The sequence below is a fragment of the Arthrobotrys flagrans genome (genome assembly GCF_004000055.1).
Source record: "Arthrobotrys flagrans strain CBS H-5679 chromosome Unknown unitig_0, whole genome shotgun sequence".
Lineage (NCBI taxonomy): Eukaryota > Fungi > Ascomycota > Orbiliomycetes > Orbiliales > Orbiliaceae > Arthrobotrys > Arthrobotrys flagrans.
In genome coordinates, this window is record NW_027137550.1 from 5,581,748 (window position 1) to 5,596,262 (window position 14,515).

The 14,515-nt window shown below is 46.7% G+C and overlaps 4 protein-coding genes across 4 annotated transcripts; all 4 read left to right on the top strand.

Annotated features, from left to right (window-relative positions):
• Positions 1-609: 609 nt before the first annotated feature.
• Positions 610-4,094, top strand: DFL_004646 (uncharacterized protein; the record flags this gene model as incomplete). Its single annotated transcript, XM_067633775.1, has 2 exons — positions 610-1,078; positions 1,153-4,094. The coding sequence occupies 2 exons, from the start codon at positions 610-612 to the stop codon at positions 4,092-4,094; spliced, it is 3,411 nt and encodes a 1,136-aa protein (XP_067491910.1).
• A 1,550-nt stretch (positions 4,095-5,644) lies between these two features.
• Positions 5,645-7,197, top strand: DFL_004647 (uncharacterized protein; the record flags this gene model as incomplete). Its single annotated transcript, XM_067633776.1, has 3 exons — positions 5,645-5,708; positions 5,859-6,744; positions 6,831-7,197. The coding sequence occupies 3 exons, from the start codon at positions 5,645-5,647 to the stop codon at positions 7,195-7,197; spliced, it is 1,317 nt and encodes a 438-aa protein (XP_067491911.1).
• A 2,192-nt stretch (positions 7,198-9,389) lies between these two features.
• DFL_004648 (uncharacterized protein) lies at positions 9,390-10,197 on the top strand (the record flags this gene model as incomplete). Its single annotated transcript, XM_067633777.1, has 2 exons — positions 9,390-9,424; positions 9,564-10,197. The coding sequence occupies 2 exons, from the start codon at positions 9,390-9,392 to the stop codon at positions 10,195-10,197; spliced, it is 669 nt and encodes a 222-aa protein (XP_067491912.1).
• An 869-nt stretch (positions 10,198-11,066) lies between these two features.
• Positions 11,067-13,061, top strand: DFL_004649 (uncharacterized protein; the record flags this gene model as incomplete). Its single annotated transcript, XM_067633778.1, has 3 exons — positions 11,067-11,369; positions 11,440-12,992; positions 13,055-13,061. 3 exons carry the CDS (start codon positions 11,067-11,069, stop codon positions 13,059-13,061), a joined length of 1,863 nt encoding a protein of 620 aa, XP_067491913.1.
• Positions 13,062-14,515: the final 1,454 nt, after the last annotated feature.

Sequence of the window (14,515 nt, forward strand, 5' to 3'; positions counted from 1 at the left end):
TCATTCCTATTTGCTCCGATGACACGTCGATTGACCTGCCTGATTTTGCTGTGAGGGACCATATCTGGACCAACGGACGGGCGAAAGAGAGTCGAGAGCAGTCTTGATTGGGCTTTGGGAATCGAATTCGTCAACACCACTGGCTTTCTCTCGGAAGCTTGAGGCACAGAACCAAGGAAAACCTTCCTAGATTTCTCAATCGGGCTCTTGTATTTTGATATTGCCTTGATTACTATATTCTTATTGTTTTTCTCATTTTATTTTGTTACGTCGTCGTTTTATTGTCCATTCAGCTGCTTCTGCGCCCACCTAGAATGACAGCTTCGAGAACCGACCTGCAATCCACGTCAATCGCTACTTCTTCGCTCCAATATCGCAGCAGCAACAGAAACTGCATCAATCACACCAACGACTGTGATAGCAACGTCATCGACACATCTGCTGTTCAATTCCAGACGCCAATACGAATTGGTCACCTGCTCATCTCTTTCTCCGGTCGTAATTCGTTCCAATCTCGATTCTGACCACATCGGCTCGCCATCCGAAACATTCAATATCCACAACTGCTAGATCTATTCTCTGAGGGCCGACAACGGCCAATGTGATACGATGATGCATCCTCCGGTCTCACCTGGCAGTAATAACGTGTTATTAAACGGTGGGAAGGCTGCTGCTTCTGGATCAGAGCGTGCGTCAATTGATGCCATCACACATCAATCCAAAAACTCTAGTAGGCCTGCCGAGACTGTGGGGAATTGTGTCGATGACAAAAGCTACGGTGCTGGCAAGATGCAGAACAAAGACACTGGGGTACAGAAGTCGGAGACTCCCAATGGACGGCCACCCCCACGGGCCACCCCGATCCATATATCAGATATAAGATTACCATCGAATAAAGCCAATGGTGGAACCTCGACAGGTGGCTTTGTTCCACTACAACTTACGTCTCCCACAGAAGCGACAGATTACGAGGGAAGATTGGCATCAAACGAAATAAATATGGCTGCCAAATCGCCAACAGAGCCACCTGCACCAGTAATAACCAAGAGCGATCCAAAAAAGGCTGACCCAAAAAATGGTACATAAAGATAAAAGCTCTGAGAGAAGCCCTTTCATATACACTCTACTAACTTCAGCTCTATCCGAATATAGACACAAACGTTAAAGCACCTCCAACTACGCCACCAAAGAATGAGAAACAACAAAGTCAGCCAACGACAAATATGCCTTTAGCAACATCACCTGCTCCAGCTGTGCCAAACGGCACACCTTCGGGACCTCCAAATCCCAATAGCAGTGCACCATATATCGAAGATAGCGACTCAGAGGACGAGGAGCTCCAGGAACTATTGACGCAGAAACGGGACCAAATCCGACGGGACATCGCCCATTATCAGAGATCCAAGGAAATGGAACTCTTGGTGTACGAGAAGCGGCTGCGGGATGACCACATGAGGCGGAAGCGGAGAAAGCACACCCAGGCCAATGGACACCCCGTAGCAACTGGGTCTCCCCGCAGCTACTACAGTCTCAGCACTAAGAGCAATATCGGCACCCTACCTGGATATCTGCCTCTCACCCCTACACTAGGTGGTACCACCCCGGCACGCCCGTCCGGATTACGGAAGATGGTGGAGAATAAAACCGATGATGTTTCGGACAAAACTGAAAGTGCTGAAAAGGTATCCCGGAACGTAGCGGTGCCAACCGACCGACCAAACCAGGCAGAATCAAAGACCGAGACAATACCCGAGATAGCCATGAAGTCGCCTCCTAACACGAAGGCTGCTAGTAAGCCGCATAAGGGCTCCCCCGCTATATCTCCCGTAACCCCTTCCCCAAGTCACCATTCTCTACCACCTCAAGCACCCACAGGCGCAAAGCTATCAGCTTCTGCTCTCAGAGCTCTTGAAGCAAATGAGAAAGGTCCATTGACACTTCCCAGTAGCCTGAAAAGTACGTCCAGTTGGACTAGCGGGAGTGGGAAGGATAGCAGAAGGAGCAGCGTCAATGATACCAAACCGAAGAAGAACAAGCGTGTTGTTTTTCAGTTGGAAATCCAGGGTGACTTTTTCCGGTTTCACCCGGATGGGGAGGAAATACCAATGGACCCTGAAGAAAGAGAACGCCTAAGAGCCGAAGTTCTTACTGTTGATTCAGATGATTATGACTCTGACTCTGCTGAATCAGATTATCTCGAATTCAAGGTTCCCTCAAGCAAGCCGGCACCGAAGGCACAAGAGCAAGGTACTGGGTATGATACAATCGAGGATCTTGAGGGGGTCCCAGCTGCTGCTGCCAAGCCCAACAAAGGACCAGAGGATCCCGATTGGATATCAACGAAACCTCCTGTGGGACCTAAAGTTCATAGCAGCGCAAAGTCGACGGTATCTGATGACAGCATAGAAGATGACGTATTCGATCTTGACGAGGAGCTCCCTTATGACCCGGCAACGGCTGCGTTAGAGTTTGCAAGTGGTTCGTTGGAAGATTCGGTCATGAGTCTTGGTCTTCCGTTGGCTCCACCGCCCCCACCACCTCCGAGTGGCCCCGGGCATGCCCTGCCCCCTGCTTTCGGACTTGGTAGAGCGGGCGGCTCATTCGCTGATACGTTGGCTTATATTCAAGCCTATCAACAAGCGGGCATATCGAGGGGGTCGTCGGTATCTGGTTCCTACCTCTCCTCTTCATTCCCCAGAAACAGTTATGGGAGTAGCTCCTGGCGAGAATCAAACGCGCCTCCTCGTCCCTCTTCATCTCATGGATCATCATCTGGCCCATCCGCGCCAGTTACTATAGGACGACGAGCATCCGGCGGAGCAGATCTGGTGATGGCACCTACACTTGAAATGCTCTCATCCTCTATTTCGGGCAGTGTTGGACAAAATAGCACGACTATAAGTGGTAGTCTCCCTATTGGCTCCGGCTTCAGGCGTAGAAGCGTTACGAAGTATGATATACCAGACGAGGATGTTAAGGACAGCTCCGCCTCGTCGTCAGTTACTTCGAAGAGCGATATTCTAGCCGAAGTCGAGCCCAGGCCAAAGCCGGCGCTCCCTTCCCAAATATCCATGCCAACCCCTACCCGGAAATCCATGGCCGCTAGGACTTCTTCCGAAGAGGTCCGTAAGGCATCGCCGTATGGCACAAGTGCTCCAATAACCATTCCACCACGAAGCGCATCGGTACCACCAGTAGTGACAGAGACGGTAGTGGCTCCGGAGCAAGCGAAGGACGATGTTCCCAAAGAGGTAGTAAGCGGCAGACCTAGTCCTCAATCATCTAACACGACCGAGAAATCTAACCAAGCCCCGACGGCGAAAGCCCGAAATGAAGCTCAAAAGAAATCTGTCCTTCCGCCAACTTCTGTTGAAAAAGTTTTGGAGGCAACCACGGAAGCTCTAAGCAAAAATACTCTACCATCATCAAGCGGAGGGAAACCGAGACGGGAGCATAAGAGCGGCAGTCGAAGTGGATCATCTACCCCGAAGATTGGGAGCTACAGCAAGAAATCACCGAGCTCCAGATCGAAGAAAGCGGAAGTTAAGCCGGAGCCCTGGCACGGAACCATCGTCCAATCCTTCCCGACAGATATTGGCAACAAAAGCCTCACCCATGATGCTGCGCAAGCAGTATCATCACCTGGGTGGAACAGCTACAGCTCGGCGTCTTTATTATCATCTTCTCTACCGAAATATGCTTCCGGTGCCAGCACGTCCACTTTTGCTACAAATCCAATTACGGCTCTACCGGGTGTCAAGAGCTATTCTCCCACTTCTCCTGCACTGGCATCGAATTCACCCCGGAAAGGCCCGATCACCCTGGCTCCTGGTCCGAGATATGCTTCCGCTGTTGCTGAGGAAGCAGCAGCGACGGTTGAAGCCAAAGGCCTGTCGAGTGCCAGTGTTGTTGGACGCCCTAACCTGCGGACGGATACAAAGGCTTCCAACAGAAATAGCCTAGTATTCACAGAAACTGGTCCGGAAAGCCTTAAGGAAATCCTTCTAAGCAAAGAACCTGGTTCTTTAAGCCTCAGTGCGCGATTAGCACTGGAAGAGGCGGGCGAGTCCGTTGGTCCGCTCGCCAAAAAGTAACTTATCGGGTAAAACCCCAGCGCGCTTCCCTCAAATATACCACCGAATGATCGAGGAAATTGTAGATGAACATCTCCAAGGTGGGTGGTTCTTTAGTCTTTGATTCTTTATTTGTTTCCCCTTTCCTTCGGTTTCGTGTCTACAATACCTAGCATCGCCCGGTTCGATTTTGTTCTTTGGATTTTTTTGTTCGGATTGCCCCGTGGTTAATCGGTAGACCCATAGTTTTGTTTTGTTTTTATTTATCGGACTTGGTTAGCATTGGGTAGACGTAATGTCTGTTCCTACTTGGACAGCGAATCCCCCTATACATTTTCGGATTTTAAATGTCACTTTTTTTGTACAACCTATTTCTCTTTTTGGAGGGTAATGGCGTTTTAATGGCCTATTTCCTTTCTTTCCTTTCATTTTCCTAAATTATATGTGCAAAAAAGCTTCAATGTGAGAAAAACGGGGAAAATGTATTTTTGGTATGTGATTGCCTACACTATTTACCAGCTTCTAAAAAGTGAAGCGGGGTTTATAGAAAAGAAAAGCGGGAATGGAAAAGCTTTCTTTTATACGGGTTTTAGGGAATTCGAAGGATTGATATGTGTACGTTACAGTTACGAATTGGATATGATGGAGGATTTGGGGCTATGAGAATCCATAAGTTTATCTTCACTCGTGAATATGTACATCTTGGTGCGCCGAGCAATATAGCTGAACGTCTTCCCCCTTAAGCTTCTATCTCGTAAACTAGAATGCCTGTACTTCACAAAAGAGTACTGCGTCTGGCCTCGAGACAGCCTATTGGAAACGTCAAAACCCAGAACTGGCAAGCCAAAAACCGAGAGAAAAAAAAAAACACAAAAACAACACTCTCAAATCACTACCGTTAGTTAAGAATGCCGCATAAAATGCAGACTTGGACTTCTACAATGAAAAGTGATTCGGCACCATATTAATGAAATCTTGAGGCCGACTCTAAAGGTCGAAATCGCTACATTGTTTATTTAGTCTGTAGACCCAATAATTTGAGCCTCTATCTCTGGCCTGATACTGGTCTCGACTATAAACCTTGCCAGGAGTTTTTCCGGTACCGATATTGCGTTTGTCTTGGCGGTCAGAACTCCCTGCCTAATTCAGTCGTTTCTTATTTGAGATAAAACAAACAGACAAACGGGACTACAACACAGTAACATCGGAGCAGCGACGCATGTTGAGGTTGCTTCCCATGCCTGGGGATTAGACTTGCCGCAGCTGGGAGGCGGATACCAACTGATATCTGCTTTGCTGCAGATGTTGTATAGAGAACGGCGATGCAAAACCGTGGGTTAGACCAGAGTCTTTTCGCCAGTCGGGTAAATGTACGCTGGTAGACGCCGTTTCTCGTATTTTATCACGTCCTAGGTTTTACTTTGCTTTTGTTTTTTCAAGGCCACTTTTTATCCACCCACGGGTGACATGAACACACGTAGCCTCTAACCGGGTCTCTCCTTTCCCTCCCTTTCCTGCCTCGATCGTATCTTCGCTGTTTACCAGTCTGTTCTTCGTGTCTTTACTTCACAATGGGTCTTTTTGGAGGGAAGGATTCGTCGTCCTCTTCGGCATCTGCAATCAGCAGCGACACTGGTATGTTGTTATCCCATTTCCGTTCCGTGCGAAAAAGGCGACTCAAAGGACGTCATCCATAATAATGCTATTTAAGCAGCTCTGTGGTCGTTCGATTTGCTATATCGCAGGCTTGGTTTCGATTACTGATGTGTATCGAATGTATTTCAGACTTTGCCGACTTCGCTGCCAGCACCGTCGAATCAATCGTCAATGCCGCCACTTCAGTTGTTGCCAGTGCTGCCACCGGTGTCTCAGACGCCCCTCCTACCTCCCTCCCGGTTCGTCCGAGTATTTTCGGCGATGAACACCCTTGGTACGCCTTCTGGCTTCGTGTGAACCCGAAGGACTTCCTTACCGAGTACTTTATCATCGGATTCCTCACTCTCATGGTCTCGTGGCACTTCATCGGTGTCTCTGTCAACCGCAAGATTGCCAAAAACTGGATACTCAAGAATGTCCCGCTTCTGCAGCGTGAATACGCTCGTGTGGGATTCCAGCGAACACTTACAACCACGGAAGAGGCAAAGGAAGATGTCGCCGCCGGAAAGTTCGTAGGCAACGAGAAGGATTTGATCCGTGAGGAGAGCAGCCAGGAGTTCGTGCATTACACCTCGGGAAGAATGAACGTTCTTTCCACGGTGTTCGATATCAAGCTCAAGGGCCGTGGCAATCCCTTTCTCTGGTGTTTTGAAATCGTTACTTCGTTCTTCATGGATACCTTTGCCGCGCCATCCGATACCGTTACGATCACAACTTATACCTCTGACGGGGCCGATGCATCTAAAACTGGTGGCCACAATTCCAAGTACGATGGATTTGTTTGGGGTGTAGTGAACAAGAAGGTCATGGCTGCTCATAGGAGCGCACGTTACGATTTGAGCTTGACAAAGACTGTGGATACGCCCAAGTTGCCAGCTTGGTTGACGGTTATGACCGAAAGTGCCGAGATTACGGATACGATGCTTACGAAAGAGTTGATCGCGGCCATTGAAAAGATCGGGCAGGGATTCCAATACCTCGCTATCACAGATCAGCCAATTGATAAGCCAACTTCGTAAGTTGATATTTCCTCACCTGACGATTTTGCCAGTTCCGAGAATGAGAAAGAAAGCGTTTCTAACTGTCTTGGCTGCGCTGTAGGACCTCTGAATTTGATAAGACGAAGAAGAGAATTGTTCTTCACTTGAACATCGAATCCGATGATGATACTACACCACTCATGGAGTGCTTCCTGAGACTTCCTGATTTCCTTGTCACAAACGCCCACTTCCGTCCCGAGGTCATCAGGAAAGTTCGCGCTACCCGCGACGAGGAGCGCCGCAGACTCGAGAGAGCTGAAGATGATAAGAAGGCCGAGGAGCGACAGGCTGCCAAGGACGAGAAGAAGAAGCAGGAAAGAGATGCAAAATTGAGAAGCCTGTCCGCCGATGAACAGAAGAAGTTCTTGGATAAGGAGAAAGAGAAGGAACTGAAGAAGGCCGCGAAGAAGCAAGTCAGAAGGGTTTAAGAAATTCCTAGGAGTGCGCTCGTGGCACCTTCAGGCGAAAGCCCGCCGCCGAGATATCTTCGGATGCTAGAGGAATTAGGCCTAAAGATTTCGATTATTAATTCTACTTGGCCTTATGAAAACGGCCATGTATTCGCAAAAAATGTATCTAACTTTTGACGTCCATCTCTTAATACCTACTCCAGTAGTCTAAAAGAAGTACAGTTAATGGTATAATTTTACAATTCCTCATAAGCTGATTCAGTGATCATCTAATTCCGGGTCGCGATATGGTGTATGCAATGTACCCAAGTGGGTAGTAATGATATCCAATTGACGTGCTTTTGAAATTGAGTGATCGGTATCACAACATAATATAGGGCTATCAAACGCGCTTGCGACTGCTGATTTCCGTCACTATGAAGCCGACATTGGTGCTACTTTCAGCACAAGATCTACTTGAACTAAATTCCTCCGGAATCAAATGCACTCGGGCCCACCCGACGAACCCTTAACCTTAGATTTTAAAACTTGTTGTACGAGTAAAATAATATCGAGGACGAGTAGGAGGAGGGGTTTGAAATAACAGCACACGAGTAAGACCCATGTTCTAAATAAATGACTATCTGGACTGATTTATTCCGTTAGAGATATAACAAGATATAAACTTGTTAGTCCCAAGACCAAGGTATAGGCGTAATGCGTAGAATCAGAACAAGGAAAGGACAACAACGCGATACATCGATAATTTGGAGAACCGTTCTCCCGATTTGATTCGATTCGTATAGTTGCCATTTAAACGACTCATATGGTGTTCAATTGGAACACCAAACCAGCCTTGTCCGATTGCAGGAGTTAATCAAAGATCCTTAAAGATTTAAAGTACCTAGGCCGCTGACTTAGCCTCACTCTACACAGTTCTACATTTGCTACACCTGATCCTGAAGTTACGCCGTTAACCGAGCTCGATAAGCGGTCCGCGCCCCTTGGGCCTCCCGACGCTTGTCCGTCAACATTTATCCTCGGAATCTCTATGGTGGATCGAGGCCTCACCGTAAAAGCCGCCTACACCAGCATGATACCCCAATCGAGAACTATTGATTGTGTCTTGGTCAGGAACGGGTGCGCTCAAGCGACGGTCATGACTATCCAAGGAACAGTATGTTCTCCCTTTGGGGTCTTTTTCATATCTCGATCCCTTCCCTCCGTATACGATATAATACTATACGCATGGTCCAGAGCGTTGATGATTCGAGTGGCTCGAACCTTTTGTGTCGGGGACACCAATCCCCATGGAGACAAGAACGCTAGCCACTCGTGTCGTGGTGGAACCTCTATACTTCTGCAAAGGCAATCCGACGCCGATTGATAGGCCGATCAATTGATGAAATATATGTTTTTGTAGTTTTAAGTTGCGTCTTGGCTTGGTTCATGCACATAAGGGATTATAGGAAGTACTGATTTCGAGATCAAGGACCCGGACTCGAGGATAGACTAAGACATCTTTCTTGAGGATTGCCATCAATGTATAAAACATAGAAATGCATTATATGACAGTAAATTCACATTTTGCATCAGCGTTTTGAGGATCTTGCAAAATTACGAGGCGATCGAGTCAAAAGTTTAAAGTTCACAATGCGTTACCAGAGCTAGGGCTGGCTATGCTTAACCGCGGCTGTTATTCTGAACTTGCGTCTGGAGATTTACACGCACTCTCGAAATATAATACCGATACCCTTCGAAGCTTCGTCTAAAATGGGGTTTCCCCGCTTTGAAACTATAGTTACACTAGAATAGATGCACGTACCTGGGCATGTATCCTGACTTTCTTAGTGATAAAGTGTTGGTAATGTTGTAATTTGAACTCGCATTAACAGTTGAGTCCAGAGCCGCCGCACCGCTCTTGTGCAGCTGTGTTTGGGAAATTCTGCCTGCAATCTGAATTGTAGCCTCTAGTTTAGGAGGCACGTTTTGATTGTTTCGACACAGAGGACGTCACATGGAATTACGTCAGGTAGTTCGGGGGTTGCCAATGTTTAGTTAATTGTTTAGGCCTACGTACCTTATATATACTTGAGTATATATATGCGCAGTCCGCTTAAGTACCAGTCAAGCATTATTTACTAAATTACATACACGAACTTCTTAATTCTCAACCGTTAGAAAATATTTACTATTTCAACCAAGGCAAATAGGTGGCCTTAGCAAAGAAGATGTCATCAGAGAACAATAGTATGGCTTTCAAAAAGTCAGAGATTCTTCCATTTTGGTAACCCGAAACATATTGGGGCGGAGAACTCGAGGGCTTTACACTTTGTGAAACCTAATTGTAATTATGAGTTCTGCGTATAACACGTCCGGGAAGCTAACGCCGGCCATATTGGTAGGACACCTCTTTATCTCTATTCCAAGCCAGACCTCACAATAGCAGTCGGAGATAGCGACATCGAAGTACATGAATATGTACTAGCATCGCAGTCAGAGTTTTTCAAAGCTGCGCTCCGTTCCGGACTAGAAGAGTCCCAGAAAAGACGCATCACGCTACCCGAAATCCAGCCAAACATTATGCTTATAGTCTTGAACTGGTTGTATAGGGCGCCTCCAACATCCCACTATTCTATCCACGCCTCTCATACTCAAGATGAATTTTCGAGTGAATCTGCACAGGCGCTGAAGGATATCTTGCAAGCTTTCGACTTTCTCCAGATCAACGGTGCCGAGAGAGATTACTGTAAACTTGTCGAAGAGAGTCTCCAAAAGATAGGGACACACGACCGCCTCCAGATCAACGGCTCTGATGCCAAGAGTATCGTCATCCAGCTGAACGAGGTGTACAAGGCTAAAGGCTCAATAAGCAAGAAGGCCCTGGGCAGGCTAGTTAATGGGATATATGCCGAGCGACGCTCGTTCGCCGTTCCAAACGACTTCATGAGTGCGTCCGAGCAGCTCCCGGACCCCAATGGAAGATGCTTCCGAGATATTTCACTGGCATTCGCAAGAAGCAAGTGTGGTTATTCTTGAGCGTTTATCTCGAATTTTAATGAATATTTAATCCGGAATGGCCACGGGAACACCAGCACCAACATTATCGATGAAGCAACGACAAGATAGGATGGGGCAGCTTCCTTGTTCCTTGATGAACTTCCCAAACCCTTGTTTTGCCAAAGTTGAAAATTTTCAATATTTCCTGATGAGTTCGTTTGTATACGCATACGTTTAATTTGATATTCTTGGCATAGTCTCATGAGTTTCGAGTTCAAATTAATCGACCCGCTTTCATGTTCCCTTAGAAAGCAGGCCAGCCGACCAAGAGTAATCTCTACTTACAGGAAAAATTCAAGCTTAAGAAGGTTGTGATTTGATTGAAGTAGAGATGTTGCATATATGCATATTATATTGGTGAATTCGCAGCTGGGTGTGTTGTGATACTTAGTTCTAGCTAATACCGACAAGGACCTTGGATCCAGCAGGCGAGAGTGGGGCGAGTTAACTCCGAATCCTTTAAAATTTGGCAGTATCTCTTGCAGAGAGCTCTGCATTTTTATACTCCCAAAACACCACGCTTAATACCGATATCTGTATCCAGATCCAGTGCTTTTGAAGCAATCCAGTACATGACACTAAGGACATTCTCAAATCGAGTGCTTAACCTTACTCACTGTACTGTCCAGCGCCAGAAGTTCGGGACATTCAAATCTGAAGTTTTCCTGAGTCACACCGCAAGTTATAATACTCTGCGCCAACCCCCCTCCGACATCAACACACCCCGCCATCTATCGTACAAACTACCACACTTCACCCCACCAACACATCCACTACGACGACCAAATTCCATCACCAAACCTACCATCACCACCACTATTACCAGCGAAGCTCACAATTATTCCACAATGGCAGCCACAGTTGCCCCTTCAATCGGCTCGATCGAAGATGTCCAAGCCATGCTCACCGAATTGGGCATCACAGACCCTTTGCCTGCCTACGAGGCGGCGAGCGTCACGACAAACCCAATCGACATCTTCCGGTCTTACATTGCCGAGGAGATGCATAAGATCACCGGTGTCAGCAGGGGTATAGTGTATCCTGCATTAGAATGGACGCAACAAATGGAGAAGGGCGATCTTATCATGGCGGTACCTAGATTGAGGGTCAAGGGTGACCCGAAAGCTTTGGCAGCTGATTGGGTTTCTAAGGTTAGCTGGTGGCAACAAAGAATATAAAACAGAAAGCGTGGATATAACTAACCGTGAAGTCCATGTACAGTTCCCAGAGAACCAGTACATCCTTCCTCCAGAGGCCGACAACCAATTCATCAAATTCTTCTTCAACCCCAAGACTCTCGCACGACTTACCATCCCAAGCATCCTCTCCAAGGCCACCAGGTATGGTGCCAACCACTCCGGTGCCGGCAAGAAGGCTCTCATCGAATTCTCTTCCGTCAACATTGCCAAGCCATTCCACGCCGGTCATCTCAGGTCCACAATCATTGGTGCTTTCTTGTCGAATCTATATGAATTCTGCGACTGGAATGTGGTCAAGATGAACTACCTCGGCGACTGGGGCAAACAGTTCGGTCTGCTGGCTGTGGAATTTGAAGAATCCGGCAGCGAGGAGAAATTGAATGAGGATCCTATCCAACACTTATTCGAGCTTTACGTCACGGCAAATGCTAAAGCGAAGGCCGAGGAAGAGAAGATCAAAGCCGGAGAAACCCTTGAAGGCGAAAGTATGAATGATAAAGCTAGGGCCTACTTCAAGAAAATGGAGGATGGGGAACCTAACGCCCTTGCTCTTTGGAAGAGGTTCAGAGACCTCTCGATTATCAAATGCGAAAAGGTCTATGCCAGGTTGAACATCAAATTCGACATCTACTCCGGAGAATCCCAAGTCGGTGCCGACACAATGGCCAAGGCCGCGCAGATCATGGAGGACAAGGGAATTTCTGAGAACTCCGAAGGTGCCAAGATTGTCGATTTCGTAAAGCACGGGTACAAGAAACTCGGAAAGGCTATTATCCAAAAGAAGGACGGTACTACGCTCTACTTGACTAGGGATATCGGTGCCGCTATGGAGCGATACGAAACCTACAAATTCGACACAATGATCTACGTTGTTTCCAGCCAACAGGATTTGCACTTGCAACAGTTGTTCACGATTTTGAAGTTGATGGGCCAGGACTTCGTTTCCAAGTGCGTCCATATCAACTTCGGACTTGTCGCCGGCATGAAAACCAGGTCTGGTGAGGTTGTCTTCTTGGACAGCATTCTCGATGAAGTCGGTGAGGCAATGCACGAAGTCATGAAGAAGAACGAAGAAAAATATAAGCAAGTCGAGAACCCCGAAGAGGTTGCAGATACCATCGGAAAATCCGCTATTATGATTCAAGACATGACGGGCAAGAGGATCAATAACTATCCGTTTGACATCAAGAGGATGACATCCTTCGAAGGTGATACTGGTCCATACCTACAATACGCCCACGCCAGGTTGTGCTCCATCCTCAGGAAGGCGAACATCCCGATGCCACTGATTCATACCGCGGACTTGACACTCATTACTGAGCCTCAGGCCATCCTACTGCTCAGGACTTTGGCTCAGTTCCCTGATGTCATTACTAATACCTTGAAGACTAACGAGCCAACAACAATTGTCAACTATCTCTTCAAGATGACGCAGATCTTGAGTTCGAGTTATGAGGTTGTAAAGGTCGTTGGTAGTGAGGAAGCTATTGCGAGGGCTAGGATGGCGTTGTTTGAAAGTGCTAGGACGGTATTGTCTAATGCCATGAAATTGCTGGGGTTGACACCGGTTGAGAGGTTAGTTCCCTTATCTTTTCAGGGGAGATTTGTGATGAGATACTAATTTGATCGTGTAATAGGATGTAAACTGTTGAATCCGAGTCTGCGAACACAAAATTTGATGGAATTGTGTAAACAGCGATATGCGTGAGGGAAAGAAATTCATGATGGCGTTTTATGGGTTTCGTTGATTTTACTATTATTTTCGTATGAGTTTTTCTTTTTTTTTTTTTACTGTAATAAATGTATATCCATAAAAGTGGCTGTCTTTTACGACGTAGGTGCATTACTACCGTAGCTAGATTCATGAAGAATCCAAGCAATCGTATATATCAAACAGCTCAGTCCAATTCGTCGCAGCGCTAAATTGAAGATCAGCCCAGATGCGAAGAGGTACTACATCCCTACATCCTCTACCTGTTTCCTCGGGGTCTCCGTTCGCAAATCGATCTATCCAGTACTTTTCGAAATCCATTCGAGCCATTGCACTCATATAGGAACTTATAAAGAACTTATTACGAACTTATATACAACATAAATTTGCAACACTTTTTTTTTAAAAGCTTTCGGACACTATACTATAGTGTGTATATATCATCTTTAGACTATTTCTTTTTGTATGATCTATATATCACTTTCAAGTTGTAAATTTGCGGGAAACTAGAATCTTACAGTACCCACTCCTGCTGGTATACCTGCACTTGGTATCGAGATCACGATTGTGGTTTCGAGTTCGAAAGGCCCAGGTTTTAAGGCTCACGAACAACTGTAGGCTTGAAGTCGGACTGGTCGATAGCCCAATAAAATATCCATAAACCAATACACATTCCTGCGTCCGGGCATCCAGCTGTGACATTCCTTGAATTGCTGTGTTCTCGGACCTTAAAGTGAGTCTTCTATTGGAAATCTAGATCAGACATATATATCACTGGGCGCGTTCGAAGTAATTTATGTATCGATATCTCTTTGGCTGGACACCTTTCCCGGCAATATCGAAGTATTCTGTCGAGCCAGCTTATATTCATAAGTGGCGTATCTTTGTATCCAGCGAAATGCAACAAGATCCTAACGGTGACACGGACCCCAACGCCCTCCTGCATGACGATACGAACTTCAAAACTCTTCCTTTTGGTTTTTATTCACCGACGGTGATATTCTCAGCCGTGAAGTTCGTACATTCGCCAAAGGGCTGGTAGAGTACGGGCTTCACGGTCTCGCCTCCGTTGTGGCCACATTCGGCGAACAAGAGTTACCACCTTCGCAAACCAATGTTTCAGTATTTGCCGTCAGTCCTCACTGTGCTTTCTTGTACACGCACATTAGCACTGGATCACCTATGTACTACAAACGAAAGGTTGTTTCTCAGCTTTACTCACCAAGGGGGCTAAGAATCCTAAGCTGGACGCAAATATCCGTTGGGAAGAATTACCAAGGACGTCTTAGGAGAACCTCTCCAGAGTTCCTGTTCCTACAGCTCAATCAATAGCTAAGGGTGAAATCATCTTAGCGGGCAGCACAGAATTAATCTATCTAAAGTCTTC